General features: G+C 36.1%; 1 protein-coding gene across 1 annotated transcript in view; it reads right to left on the bottom strand.

Moving 5' to 3' along the window:
• The window catches only part of LOC127160273 (uncharacterized), a gene marked incomplete at its 3' end in the record, with an annotated part of 72,966 nt that overhangs the window by 33,169 nt on the left and 24,235 nt on the right, over positions 1-15,562 (bottom strand). The window contains exons 11-21 of the mRNA XM_051102935.1: positions 8,639-8,755; positions 8,382-8,498; positions 8,129-8,245; positions 7,876-7,992; positions 6,332-6,430; positions 6,008-6,106; positions 2,806-4,596; positions 2,496-2,669; positions 1,865-2,038; positions 1,046-1,219; positions 227-400 (exon numbers count right to left, since the gene is read on the bottom strand). Coding sequence (XP_050958892.1) covers positions 227-400; positions 1,046-1,219; positions 1,865-2,038; positions 2,496-2,669; positions 2,806-4,596; positions 6,008-6,106; positions 6,332-6,430; positions 7,876-7,992; positions 8,129-8,245; positions 8,382-8,498; positions 8,639-8,755 — 3,153 coding nt within the window. The remainder of the gene's footprint in view (positions 1-226; positions 401-1,045; positions 1,220-1,864; positions 2,039-2,495; positions 2,670-2,805; positions 4,597-6,007; positions 6,107-6,331; positions 6,431-7,875; positions 7,993-8,128; positions 8,246-8,381; positions 8,499-8,638; positions 8,756-15,562) is intronic.

Below are 15,562 nucleotides of genomic sequence, written 5' to 3'. Positions count from 1 at the left end.
TGTTGTGCATCAGAGCAGCAGATATGTGCTTACTTAAATATTCACATAAAAAAACAAATCATTTATTTATTTTTTGTGAGTCCCCAACACATTTGCAACACCTTCACCTCATCCAGAAGGTTTTATACTAATAAAACCTATCATAAGTAAAAGTATGATAGACATGTTGAAAAGAATCTAATGAAGAAAATGGAGGAGGATATTGAGACGTTTTATACAAGTTTACCTCAATATTTTTAGTTTACAGCAAGGATCCTGCAGTAGATCAGAAAGCAGCGTGACTCCTAAATCTCCCATGTCATTTCTGGATAGATCCAGTTCTCTCAGGTGTGAGGGGTTTGATCTCAGAGCTGAAGCCAGAGCAGCACAACCTTCATCTGTGACACCACAATCCCTCACCCTGTAGAGAACAATGACATTCTTCAGTCTCTCAGTTCAGATAAGCAAGAACTTCACAATCAGAAAGAGGCTTTTAATCTCGACATGATTAACAGGTCCACTCTAAGATCATTCATTCTGTTTCACGAGTTCGCCTGCCCATTCAGTCCTGCTAGATAATAGTAAACGAACTTGGCTTGTTGTCCTCGAAAGAGGCTCGAACCCGAAGCTCGGCTCGAGCTTTGAGTAAGAACCCCCCCCATGGTTGAATACTGTAAAATAATAAAGAATAAGAGAACGGAAAAGGGGAGGCGGAGAAGGGGAGGTGGTGGGATGCCGGATGAATTGTCGCTGGGGCGGAGCAGCGACTGCTGCTTATATACGCTCGTAGCGATGATTGACGGGACTGAAGGATTAGGCTCCTCCCAAACCTACGTTTGGAACTACATTAAATGACATTAGATAAAAGCATCTGCTAAATGCATTAATGTAAATGTAATTAAAACAATATCAGACACTTTGAAAATAATCAAATCAAGTTTAAGGGATCATTATCTTCAGTTATCAGATTTTTTATTTTTTTTTGCTTTATACACACACACACACATTATTCACAGCGGGATGAGAATGAAATGAAGGAAGATGTTTGACTTTTATTTACTCTTACTTCAGTTTCTCCAGTTTACAGTGAGGATCCTTCAGTCCATCAGAGAGTAGATTCAGTCCTGACGCTCCTAGTTCAATTCCAGACAGATCGAGTTCTTTCAGGTTTGAGGGGTTTGATCTCAGAGCTAAAGCCAGAGCAGCACAACTTTCTTCTGTGACTCCACAATAACTCAACCTATAGAGAACAATGACATTCTTCAGTCTCTCAGTTCAGATAAGCAAGAACTTCACAATCAGAAAGAGGCTTTTAATCTCGACATGATTAACAGGTCCACTCTAAGATCATTCATTCTATTTCACGAGTTTGCCTGCCCATTCAGTCCTGCTAGATAATAGTAAACGAACTTGGCTTGTTGTCCTCGAAAGAGGCTCGAACCCGAATCTCGGCTCGAGCTTTGAGTAACAACCCCCCCATGGTTGAATGCTGTAAAATAATAAAGGAGAAGAGAACGGAAAAGGGGAGGCGGAGAAGGGGAGGTGGTGGGATGCCGGATGAATTGTTGCTGGGGCGGAGCAGCGACTGCTGCTTATATACGCTCGTAGCGATGATTGACGGGACTGAAAGATTAGGCTCCTCCCAAACCTACGTTTGGAACTACATTAAATGACATTGGATAAAAGCATCTGCTAAATACATTAATGTAAATGTAATTAAAACAATATCAGACGCTTTGAAAATAATCAAATCAAGTTTAAGGGATCATTATCTTCAGTTATCAGATTTTTATTTTATTTTTTTTGCTTTATACACACACACACATTATTCACAGCGGGATGAGAATGAAATGAAGGAAGATGTTTGACTGTTATTTACTCTTACTTCAGTTTCTCCAGTTTACAGTGAGGATCCTTCAGTCCATCAGAGAGTAGATTCAGTCCTGACGCTCCTAGTTCAATTCCAGACAGATCGAGTTCTTTCAGGTTTGAGGGGTTTGATCTCAGAGCTAAAGCAAGAGCAGCACAACTTTCTTCTGTGACTCCACAATAACTCAACCTATAGAGAACAATGACACTCTTCAGTCTCTCAGTTCAGGATCTACAGCTCAGATAAGCAAGAACTTCAAAATCAGAAAGAGACACTTAATTCATGGTATGATTAACAGGTTAAATCTAAGGTACAGACCCACTTCTACATGCTGCTTGAGAGGGTTCATTTCAGTATCATAACAATGTAAGAATCTTTACTTTTTTTGTGAGTACCTCACATTCTCAACACGTGTATTATCTGAAAACAGTTGTTACATCTTCAAATCATCTATGTATTGTATTAAAGATATTTAAATAATCTTGTTGCTTAAACAGAACAGCATGGTGCAAGCAACACCAAGACCACTGGTTCAATTTGCAGGGAATGGAGGAACTGATAGAATGTTAACCCTGAATACAATGCAAGTCATTGTTACTCACAGAGGAATGATAAATGAGAATATTAGACTTCTATACACTCTTACTTCAGTTTTTCCAGTTTACAGTGAGGATCCTTCAGTCCATCAGAGAGTAGATTCAGTCCTGACGCTCCTAGTTCAATTCTAGACAGATCCAGTTCTTTCAGGTTTGAGGGGTTTGATCTCAAAGCTGAAGCCAGAGCAGCACAACCCTTATCTGTGACACCACAATCACTCAGCCTGTAGAAAATAATGACACTCTTCAGTCTCTCAGTTCAGAAAACACTGACATAAATTTTATATAAAAAAATTCTCATTTTATTGTTTTAGTAAGTAATGTCATGTTTTATCAGTGACTTTTTTCAGTGTGACTTACTGAACTGATCTGGATTCTTTAACCACAGGCAGCAGCTTCTGAAGAACTTCATCTGCTGTATTTTGTGCTCCAATAAACTGGTTTAGATCAAAAACTTCCATCTTTTGCTCTGATGTCAGCAACACATAAACCAGAGCTGACCACTGTGAAGAGGAAAATTTGGTTTCTCCTATTTGTCCAGATTTTAGATAATCTTGAATCTCCTGCATCAGTGAATCATCGCCCAGTTCATTCAGACAGTGGAACAGATTGATGGATCTCTCTGGAGAGCGATTCTCCCTGATCTTCTGTTTCATGTACTTAACTGTTCTCTCTTTGTTGTAGGAGCAGCTTCCTGTCTGTGTCAATAGTTTTCGTAACAGAGTCTGATTGGACTCCAATGAGAGACCCAGAAGAAAACGTAGGAAAAGGTCTAGGTTTCCATTCTTACTCTTGAATGCCTTTTTCACAGCTGTCTGATGCAGACCAGATAATGAAACACGTAAAGTAGTCTTTAAATGCTTAAGAGGACTAGATACCACAGTAATAAACACATTTTTGTGTTTTTTTGTAAAAGTGATGTGTGCATATAGAGCTGCTAAATGTTCCTGGATGCTCAGATGAACAAAGCAGAAGACTTTCCCCTGATACAATCCAAACTCCTCTCTGAAGATCTGAGTGCACAATCCTGAGTACACTGATGCTTCTGTCACATCAATGCCACACTCTCTCAGGTCTTCCTCATAGAAGATCAGGTTGCCTTTCACAAGCTGCTGAAAAGCCAGTTTCCCCAGTTTGAAAATCATGACTTCATCTTCGAATTTCTTCTCATAGTTTTTGCCATGTTTGATGTTGGTCTGAATGATCAGGAAGTGTGTGTACATTTGAGTGAGAGTCTTGGGAATCTCTCCACTCTCTGCTTCACTCAACATCTTCTCTAGAACAGTGGCTGAGATCCAGCAGAACACTGGGATGTGGCACATGATGTAGAGGCTCCTTGATGACTTCAGGTGTGTGATGATTGTATTGGCCAAACTCTGATCACTGATTCTCTTCCTGAAGTATTCCTCCTTCTGTGGATCATTAAAGCCTCGTATCTCTGTCACTCGATGGACACACTCAGAGGGGACGAGATCAGCTGCTGCTGGTCTGGAGGTGATCCAGATGAGAGCAGAGGGAAGCAGATTCCCCACAATGAGGTTCATCAGCAGCACATCCACTGAGGTTGTTTTACTTACATCACACAACCTCACATTACTCTGAAAATCCAGAGACATATGACACTCATCCAGACCATCAAAAATAAAGATAACTTTATATTCAACACTAAATGGTTTCAATTCTTTGGTTTCAGGGAAAAAGACATAAAGAAGATCTGAAAAACTGAGTTTTTTGTTTTTCATCAAGTTCAGCTCTCTGAAAGGAAGTGGAAATATGAGCTGGATGTCCTGATTCTCTTTCCCTTCAGCCCAGTCCACAATGAACTTCTGCACAGAGACTGTTTTTCCAATGCCAGCGACTCCCTTTGTCAGCACAGTTCTGATGGCTTTGTCTTGTCCAGGTAAAGGTCTAAAGATGTCATTGCATTTGATTGGTGTGTCCTCTGTTGCTGCTCTCCTGGATTGTGTCTCAATCTGTCTCACCTCATGCTCATTACTGATCTCTCCACTTTCACTCTCTGTGATGTAGAGCTCTGTGTAGATCTCATTCAGGAGTGTTTGATTTCCCTGCTTTGCTGTTCCTTCATACAGACACTGACACTTCTTCAGCAGATTTGCCTTGAATGTGCTTTGCATCAGTTGTGAGCCACAACTGAAAGAATGAAACAACAGATTACAAATTACAATACAAATTAAAAAAGTAAAATTGATAGTAAAATATATTTGAACTTGATAATCAAAAAATTATTTGGCAATGTAATGTGCGCTACTTTCAGTTTATTAATGTTTAAATAATTGCAAACATTTTTGTGGACAGAAGTTTACAGCATTTCACCAATATTTAATCAAATAAAAGCTTGAGGATTTGACATGTCAAAAGCCTAAGGTTTTGAACATTACATTTCCAGTAACTATTAAACTGCTGGTTTTGTATGGCCAGAGGAGAACAGAACAATATTTCAACACATTATTTCCCTTTTAATTCTGTAAAGCTGCTTTGACACAATCTGCACTGAAAAAAGCGCTATATAAATAATGGTGACTTGTAATTTATATATAACCCCATATAGTGGTTTCTGTCTTTTATTTTAGTTTTCTGCTCTTACTAACCAATCAACCAATATAAAATTGCAGAAGCTAAACTCACACTCCTGATCAACCAATTTACCTGTCTGGGACTTAGTGAATGTGTTTTTAGTAGTGAAGTCTTGTTAAGTTTATTTATATAGCACTTTATATTTTCAAGAAAAAATCCAAGGACAGTGGTAATGGTCCAAAAACTCAAGCACAGTGTGATTGATCAATCCAGTACAGCTGGGTCACATTTTATATAATGTAAACAGATTTGAATTTGTGGAATATAATTATGTTTTTAACACTAATAATAATTTTCAAAACCAGATACTTTGTACTTTTTCTTAAGTAGTATTGTGTTCTATAGAGCTTTTAGGTTAGTAATATATTGGTGTGGTACTTTTACTTTAGAATTGAACTTGTACTTCCACTGCATTATATCACAAAATAATGACAATACATTTTTGACCAAGTTGGGCAGCAATATATATTCATTAATTTAAAATAAAATTACTATTCTTTTTTGTTTTATTTTGAAATGTTTACCTCTTCACTTGCATGTAATATGACTTAACCAAACAGAGAACCATGAACATGAAAATGTGTTGTTAAATTATTAACATTAACTTAAAGTCTCAGAGGGGTACTTTAAGTAAATATTTTGCTGTTTTATTCAGCTCAATCGACATGTGCTTATTTAATGAGGTTCACAAAAATGTCAGAATCATTTAATTTTTACCCAAAAAAAAAAGAACTCAAAATCCTCAACACATCTGTATGATATAAATGCAATTGTCACAATATCCAGACATCATTATATATGTTATAATATTAAATGTTACTGTCACACAAAAAAGTAAAAAAAGCCTTGTATGTATGGATAAATGTATTTGCCAAATGCATGAATGTGCATATGGTAGACAGTTTGGAAAGAATATAAGAGATTAATAGAACATTCTCTTCAGTTTTCTGACAGTGCACCACTGTACCTCTGATCAGCTGATGTGTGTCTTTCCCTAAATTCTACTGGTTTGTCCAAAGACCAGTCACTCTTTATGGACACATGGCTGAACTGACTGTGGAAATGACTTTAATAGAATTTACAAAAGAATTTATAGTTGATTTTACATGTGGAAAAATGTAATTTATACAGACAGACAGAACAATAGACAGACAGTCAGACAGATAGATAGATATCAGAGATCAGATGGGTTTCTCTCTGTAGTATTGACTATAATATAATTGAGACAAGAACTGATAGAGTTGTTTTTACATACGGATAAACATCACCTAGACTGACAGACATGTTGTACCTCAGATCAGCTGATGTGTTTTCTCTCTTGAATTCTGCTGGTTTCTCCATAGACTGGTCACTCTTCATTGACACACAGCTGGACTTACTGTGGAAATGACTTCAACAGAATTTGCACAATAATTTATATAGTTGATTTTACATGTAGAGAAGCATTTACACAGACAGGCAGAACGACAGACAGACAGACAGACAGATAGATAGTGACCGCGCCTAATTTACTAGCTGCTGTTGGTGTCCTTAAGGAAGTTAACTTCCACAACAAAAATTTAGATGTCCACACCAAAAATTTAAATAAAGATGTTTATGTCTTTCTTTCTTCAGTTGTAAAGAAATTATGTTTTTTGAGGAAAACATTTCAGGATTTCTCTCTGTATAGTGGACTTCAATGGTGCCCCCGAGTTTGAACTTCTAAAACACAGTTTAAATGCAGCTTCAAAGGGCTCTAAATCATCTCAGCCAGGAAGAAGGTTCTTATCTAGCAAAATGATCAATTATTTTCTAAAAAAAAAAATTAAAAATGCTCATCTTGTCTAGGTTTGCCTGAACTTTCCAGTTCAAAACTGTTAGGGTATGGTGAAAAACTCTCATCTCATTTTCTCCTCCAACTTCAAAACTTTTTTGTAAAGGGTGTTTGATCTTCTTTGCATGCTCACTTTGCAAACACTGGGTCGGCACTTCTGCAGCGATGTAGGACAATTTTGAAGTTGAGGGAGAAAATGAGATGGGAGTTTTTCGACATACCCTAACTGTCATGAACCTGAAAAAAGTTCAGGCAGACCTAGACAAGATGAGCGTTTGAAGTTAAAAAGTATATAAGAATAAGAAAAGAAAATAACCGATTGTTTTGCTAGAGAAGACCCTTCTTCCTTGACTGGGATCATTTAGAGCTCTTTGAAGCTGTATTTAAACTACATTTTGGAAATTTAAATTCAGGGGCACCACTGAAGTCCACTATATGGAGAGAAATCCTGAAATGTTTTCCTCAAAAAACAAAAGAAAGAAGAACATGAACATCTTGGATGACAAGGGGGTGAGTACATTATCTGTAAATTTTTGTTCTGGAAGTGAGCTTTTCCTTTAATGTTAATCTAAGAAAATGAAAGAAAGAAAATCACTTACTGCTCTTGACTGAATTACTTTGTAGTTTTAACCAGAATTAATTTATATTTAATTTATACAGCAAAGACTATGCAGTGCTTTTACATTTAATTATTCAGTTTCTGTACCTGGACACCTACAAACTTGAAAATACTTATAAAAAATAAAATAAAATAAATAGAACAAACATACAAATGAAACAATTTCAAACAGGGCCAACGGGTACAACCTGCACCAGGGCCCCGCAAACCCCAGCTATGGCCCTGCTGCCAGACTCTGGTAAGTTTGAAATCTCCTCATGGAATCTACTTTAATGGACGTGATAGAATTGAATACAGATAACAGAATAGACACAATAGAATTGAATACAAAAAACAAAATATACACATCAGAATTGAATACAGATCTATCTATCCATCATCTATCTAGACAGAAAAATTGTACCTCAGATCAGCTGAAGTGTTTTTCCTCTTGAATTCTGCTAGTTTCCCCATAGACTGGTCACTCTTCATTGACACACAGCTGGACTCTGGTGAGTTTGAACTCTGCTCATGGAATCGACTTTAATGGACGTGATAGAATTGAATACAGATAACAGAATAGACACATTAGAATTGAATACAAATAACAAAATATACACATCAGAATTGAATACAGATCTATCTATCCATCATCTATCTAGACAGAAAAATTGTACCTCAGATCAGCTGAAGTGTTTTTCCTCTTGAATTCTGCTAGTTTCCCCATAGACTGGTCACTCTTCATTGACACACAGCTGGACTCTGGTGAGTTTGAACTCTCCTCATGGAATCTACTTTAATGGACGTGATAGAATTGAATACAGATAACAGAATAGACACATTAGAATTGAATACAAATAACAAAATATACACATCAGAATTGAATACAGATCTATCTATCCATCATCTATCTAGACAGAAAAATTGTACCTCAGATCAGCTGAAGTGTTTTTCCTCTTGAATTCTGCTGGTTTCCCCATAGACTGGGAACTCTTCATTGACACACAGCTGGACTCTGGTGAGTTTAAACTCTCCTCATGGAATCTACTTTAATAGACGTGATAGAATTGAATACAGATAACAGAATAGACACAATAGAATTGAATACAGATAACAGAATAGACACATTAGAATTGAATACAGATCTATCTATCCATCATCTATCTATCTAGACAGAAAAATTGTACCTCAGATCAGCTGATGTGTTTTCCCTCTTGAATTCTGCTGGTTTCTCCAAAGACTGGTCACTCTTCATTGATACACAGCTGGACTCTGGTGAGTTTGATCTCTCCTCATGGAATCGACTTTAAATAGAAAAAAATAGCAACAAAAGAATAGAGTATAAAGATAATAGAATAGAGACACAAATCTATCTATCCTTTTGTCCATCTTTCTTTTCAACCACTCAGGTCACACTACCAACCATGGCAAACGCACAAAACACCCTGTTAATGAGACACAGTACAATGTATGAACATTAAGATAATATGAAGACTTTAATGTACCTGCATCCATGATAAAAAAATCCACTTGAATGTTTCTGTGTCCTTCATAATTCATTCAATCTTCATGGAACTGATCAAAATCACAGATTTAACTCAGATTTACTTTAATATAGTATTTATGGAGAGCAAGACCAGATTTATAAGACAGCATTGCTCTCGGAAGTTAACAGATACACTGAAGGTTCATTGCTGTCTTTTTCCTATGAAGTCACTTATTATTTAAAGATGAATGTGGCAAAATTATATTCTACATATGTAAGCGTAGTACAGTACAATGATGAAGAAGATGGGGGAAGATGCGCTACTTAAGAACAATGTGCATTTTAAATTTTACATATATATAGATATAAGTTTAGCATGAGCAGGATGACAATGCATGACAGTCATCATATAGCACAAAAGGTAAAATTACAGGGTAACCTTTTACAGAATGCAAAAATGACTTAGAGATATTAATAAAAGTCTAAAGTCTAATTCATGTAAAGTACTACTAAATTAGGTTTTAACAATTTAATTAAATAATTAAATCGCTGACAAGAGTGCCACTAAAAGAGATTTAATATGAAACTAATTGCCCATATTTTAATTAAATATCTGTCAAAATCTCAAAATCTAACAACATTAATGTGTCCAAATCCTCATGAATAAAGAGACACACTTGCTTAGTTGGGGACACCTAATTTCCAGCGATATCATATACTATTGAACTGAACTGAGCTGGATGATGACATCTCTGAATTCATTGAACTGCCTTTAATTGAAAATTGGGTGTTTACTGTTGTCATTTTGCATTTTTGACACAATGTTTTCCAATTTAATACTGTAAAGCTGCTTTGACACAATATGCATTGTTAAAAGCATTATATAAATAAAGGTGATTCGACTTAACTTACTATTCCTAAGGCCAAAGGCTAAAATTAGATTCATCAGATGTGTTGAGATTCTGTGCCATAAGAGGAGAAAAAAAATGAAGGTGATCTGATGTCATCTCGACGACCTGAGGGGTAAAACCTACATAATGAAGACGATAAAATGACCAGGAAATTCATATAAGAAGGCCTACTTCATATGTAATGACTTCAGTATTTAATGGTTACTTACGTTATTGAGGAAGTCACTTTAATGCGCCATACTTAAAGACTTGATCGAAATGTAAGGTTGCTAAAGATAAATTCTCAAAACGTTCGTGTTTTCCCAATCAACAGCACGGATTTCACAACCACAAAATAATATTAGACATTTTAGGTTCAGTTTTTCAGATTCAAAGAACCTTAAGCCCAGGAGTTAAATGGCGCCCGTAAACAAAGTCTTTGGTTTGAAACTCAGTTTACTTTCATTTTCATTCCGGTGTTATCAGGGGCGTTTCTAGGATTTTAAAACATCCGGGGCTGGTGCCAAAACATCAGGGGCTAGTGGTGTTGGGTGGGAGCTCACATCATGCTCACATAAAATTTTGTTAGACACAAATGGTTGAACCTGGATCCTTCTAGGCAGGTCCGGGGGCATTAAATCGGGGGTTAAAGACCTTGTCACACTATTAACAATAGTAAATAGTAATCACTGCAAATAGCAAACATATCAAAGTATTATAACAAAATTATAACATTACAAAAATATGTTAGACAAATAAAATTATTTATAACTATAATAAAAAATATTTATAACTGTAACAAATATGTAGTTGCATGCAAAAATAGGGACCTATTTTTTCCCCAGATTCCGATTTTTTTTTTTTTTTTTTCCTTCAAATTCTGTTTTCTGTTTTCATTTTTCTGGTCTTCGTTTTAATAGTTAAATTTAGTTGTATTAATCAAAATGTAATTAATCATGTGCATCTTATACAATTTACCGTCAATTTATCAAAAGTTAAGAAAAATTACGTTTAGGAAATTTGAAAGGCTTTATTTTTTCTGACTTTACGTTTTATTGTTACCAAATATGTTTTAGCATGTCTGTTTATTTGAATGTTTAAAAACAACTTTTATTTATTTTTACAATAGCCTTATGGAATTCTGTGTTGTGTATTTTCCTGGTTATCAAATGCAGTATAAAATATTAATTTAATTGATCTTTTAATGAAAATTATATTTTATTTTTGGCAAATAAAGGGGATTTACTATTAAAATGTAAAACATGGAAGAAATATTGTGTGATTTTTTTAAAATAAATTTTTATTAATTAATAGTAGTAGTAGTAGTAGTAGTAGGCACATACATTATACTGCATGATTAATAAAGTTAAACCAAACTTTTACTTTGACGGGTTGCCGTGAATACCTTTACATTTCTGTGTGTATATGTGACGCTTGTTTTTCTCGAATGAAACAGTGAAACGCTCATGAAGTGACTCTCAGAGCAGTTCTGGAGATGTTGTTAATGTATTTATGTCCTTTATGTCTGTTATGAAACGGCAGACCCTGAAATCACTGCGCGTGCGAGTATCACATGTGTAGAAAACGAAACAGCGTATGCGCGCCGTTCATTCATAAAAAGACACGCAGAACATGCAGGATTCATATTTAAATAGTCTTTTGCGGCATAATATTTACAGATACTAGTCCATATCGCTACTTGATTTAAGTTTAATGACCAACTTTTGATTAATTCATTCAATCTTTGACAAATTCCGTGGAAATCATAAGGCCATACAAAAAAAAACATTCGGGGCTGGAGTAAAAACTTTCGGGGCTCGAGCCCCGAATGATTAGCCCTAGCGACGCCCCTGGGTGTTATGGACCAACTGGGGATCATGTTAACTGGGGATGCGCGCGTGCACGCAGGTATGTTTCCCTGGATTTCAGCAGATGTTAGACGACGACAGATTCGTCACATGCGAAATTGCACAGATCATAGATTTAAAAACGCGTTTCACCAGTTGTATACACTTGGTATGCAAAATAAAGCGCTTTGATTTCGCCGTGTTGGTGCCTGCTGATTTCACGCAGTTTGCCATGCTCTCATGTCACGCTTACAAACCACGCCCACGTTAACATGGGACAGTCGTTGCAATGAATGATCAAACGCCTCAACGAACTGAAGTAAAACTGTAAGTATTTTCTTTTTAATATCTCTGCATAACATTGCGTCTGTGGTGTGCTGTCGTATGTATTCTAATGAACAAATATAGATTAAGTTAAAATTAGCGGTAGACTACCTAAGCAAACAAGAATTGCAAAGTCCATTATGTTTTTATTGACAAGGCTTATTAATTGATCTGAAGTTTACTATTGTTCCTAATCAAATTATTCATTTTCTGAGTTATTACTTAATATTAAAGAGAAAAAAAAAAAAAAAAAGAACAGATGCTTTGGCTTGAGTTTAAGTGATTTTACACTTTTTTTTACAATTATTTTCTGAGATCTCTTGATTGCTCTGATGCCTCTGTATCCTCTTCCCTGGACATATAACTGATTTATGACTGATCTGAAATAAACATTTTGCATAGGCTCGGATCTCTGTTTAGACCAATTCATGACTCCTGCTTTTCATTTTTTACATACTACATCCTGGGCTCTCGTCAGACTACTTGTGTTTCTAACAGTAGAAAACGTGATGAACAGATTCAAAAGCCAAACTCTGTAATATTTGTGATGAACACAGGAAGGTATTTTTAATACAATTCATATTAGCTATATATATGTAACATTTGTGGCATGTTTACATTTACAAGGTGACAAAGTTTTTGACAAGTGTTTAACAATTAAAAATAAACCATACTGTAACTTTTTTACAGACTCAGCTTCCTTTTCCAGTTTCCATACCGTCTTTTGTCCTGTGACAACCACTCAGTGACAACCACAACTTTTTCATGTTGAACATATGATAATGTGATGATAAATTATGACATATATGGCTAATATTCCAAGAGACAGTATACATCACTACCCTTATAATCATTTGGCACTTCACATGAATAGGATACCTCTCTCCTAAACATCAATTAGAATAGGATAAGCTTTATTATGTACTTTATTGCAGACTTATTAAACTGAAAATATGACACATATTCAATTTTATAAGTGATATGTAATGAACGGGGGCCTCTTTACATGTAATATAACTTTGAAATATTCTAGTTATCTTCATTTCAGTTGTAACAACCTCACTAACACCTGTAAAGAGATGACAACAATCCCTGCAAAAACTTCAGATGATCCCAACTCTGAATTAGCATGCAAAACTGCAAAATTATCATATGATCACAATATGTAATCAATACCTTAACATTTTTCTGCTTAATTGAATGATGTTAATTAACCAGATCCAGTCTGTATCCAGACCAGATGATGGATCAGAACCTAGAGACAACCACAACCTCTCTGAATGTCAGCTGAGACCATGACAACTAGATTTGCCCTAGAGACAGATTCACCCTGTCACAAGACAGCCATCTTGAGTGATTCCTTTTATGTGCAGATGGTGTCTACAGAGGATACTGTAGGCGAGGCAAAAAGTGTGTCCATTGAGGATTCTGTGCAGTTGTCTATGTGGATTTTTCCTCTTGTGGCTAATGGGACAATATTACCTTTTAAATTAGACAGGCTGTTCAGGCTTCAGGCTGTTGGAGATTCCTGGAAACCTGTTGCCTATGCTTCTCGATCCATGACGGAAACTGAAAAAGGTACTCTCAAAAAGAGACCTTGGGTGTCCTATTTGGCTGTGAAAAATTCCATGGATATATTTATGGATTACCTACTTTTACAGTAGAGACGGATCACAAGCCATTAAAATTGATAATTCAGAAGAACTTAAATGATACGTCACCCAGAATTCAACATATGATGATGAAGTTACAAAGATATGATTTAAATCTAGTGTATACACCTGGGAAGCATATCATTGTGGCTGATGTGCTGTCACGAGCGCCAATGTCAGAGAGCAGTAACATCAGTGAAGAAGTGGAAGGACATGTGAATACAGTGATTTCATCTTTACCATTCTCAGATGAGATGTTAAAACTTATTGTGGACGAAACGGCTAAGGATGTTGAATTGCAGAGAGTGACTGTTCTTCTTCAGCAAGGATGGATTAAAGGCAAGTGCTCACAATATTTTCCAGAACTGAGTGTGTGTAATGGCTTGCTGTTGTGAAGCAATCGAATTGTCATTCCAATATCAATGCATCAAGATATGCTTCATCGTATACATGAAGGGCATCGTGGTATTGAAAAGTGGAAGCGACGAGCAAGACAAGCTGTTTATTGGCCTGGAATTAATAGGCATATTGAAGAACTAATCAGTAAGTGTGATGTCTGTTTGAGTCATCACTATAAGCTGGCAAAAGAACCAATGCTGATTGGCTGATTGCTGATGAAGGATCTGTGGTTTTTGGTAGTTATTGATTATTATTCCAATTATCTTGAAGTTGAACAGCTTCATTATACCACAACAAGCAATGTGATTAATCACATAAAACAAATTTTTACCAGGCATGGAATTCTCTTCATTGTGCAAAGTGATAATGGTCCTCAGTATAGTAGTTGTGAATTCAGGCTGTTTGCAGAACAATATGGCTTTAAGCATACAACATCTAGCCCCCTTTATCCAAGGGCAAATGGAAAAGCAGAAAAAGGGGTGCACATTGAAGATCAAGGTGAGTTCAAAAGACTCTTGAAGCAATTCGGATTAATATTTATTGTTGAGTCATCGTTCCTCCCCACTTGGTTGTGGGTTATCTCCTGCCAAACTACTGATGAACTGTAAACTTTGTGGCACATTGCCAAAGCTCTCCTTCTAAAGAGAAAACAAAAGTTTGACATTGGAAGAGATGCAACATCAGAAAAGGAAACAGAAAGAGTATTATAACAAGTGATCTCGGCAACTAATACATCTTTCTGAGCAAGATGTGGTTAGAGTTGAGGAGCCAACAGAATGGAGAAAAGAAGCTGTTGTCCTAAAAGATGTAAATCCAAGGTCATATCTTGTTCAAACAGAAGATGGGCAAATGCTACGGAGAAATTGGAGGAGTTTGCTGAAGTCTGCCGAAATCTGTAAGTCAAACACAGAACTGTCTCCCTTGGATGTGCCGATGGAGTTGAGACGCCATCTCCAGAAAAGCCCTCTGTTGCTGTGTCTCCTTCTGAGGTTCAGCTCTCTGAACAGTCCTCTGAACTTGATTAATCTTTACTCAAGATTGATAGTCCAATCCTACGCAGACCTAATTGTGTGAGAAAACTACCTGTTCGATTGGACTTGTAAAAAAAAAAAAAAGTATACTGGTGAAAAATGTAAATAGTAAAATGGAGTAATGTTTGGTGTTGGACTAGTGTCTATTGTGAATTAAGTATGTTTTTAGGGATTTATAGTCTGACATGCACAGTTGTGAGCACAAATATTGCATTACCATTATGTAATTATCTATACTGTTTAAAATAAAACAAAATAATAAAAAAAAAATGAAAATAAAAATAAAAAACATTTCAATATCCATGGTCTTTCAGGCGACTGCACTGACTGTGCTTGGCATGGTGGAGTGGCCACCATACAGGAGAGTGAAGGAGACAAGATTTGGGGAGTCATGTGGAGGATAGACAAGCTCAGAAACATTTTTAACCTGTTGAAGTTATGTATATATATATTGTTTATTGACTTGGTGCCATGGATATTGA

Source organism: Labeo rohita, unplaced genomic scaffold (assembly GCF_022985175.1).
Source record: "Labeo rohita strain BAU-BD-2019 unplaced genomic scaffold, IGBB_LRoh.1.0 scaffold_311, whole genome shotgun sequence".
NCBI classification, from domain to species: Eukaryota; Metazoa; Chordata; class Actinopteri; order Cypriniformes; family Cyprinidae; genus Labeo; species Labeo rohita.
The sequence above is the reverse complement of the archived record's forward strand: the minus strand, read 5'-3'. Positions and strand labels throughout refer to the sequence as shown.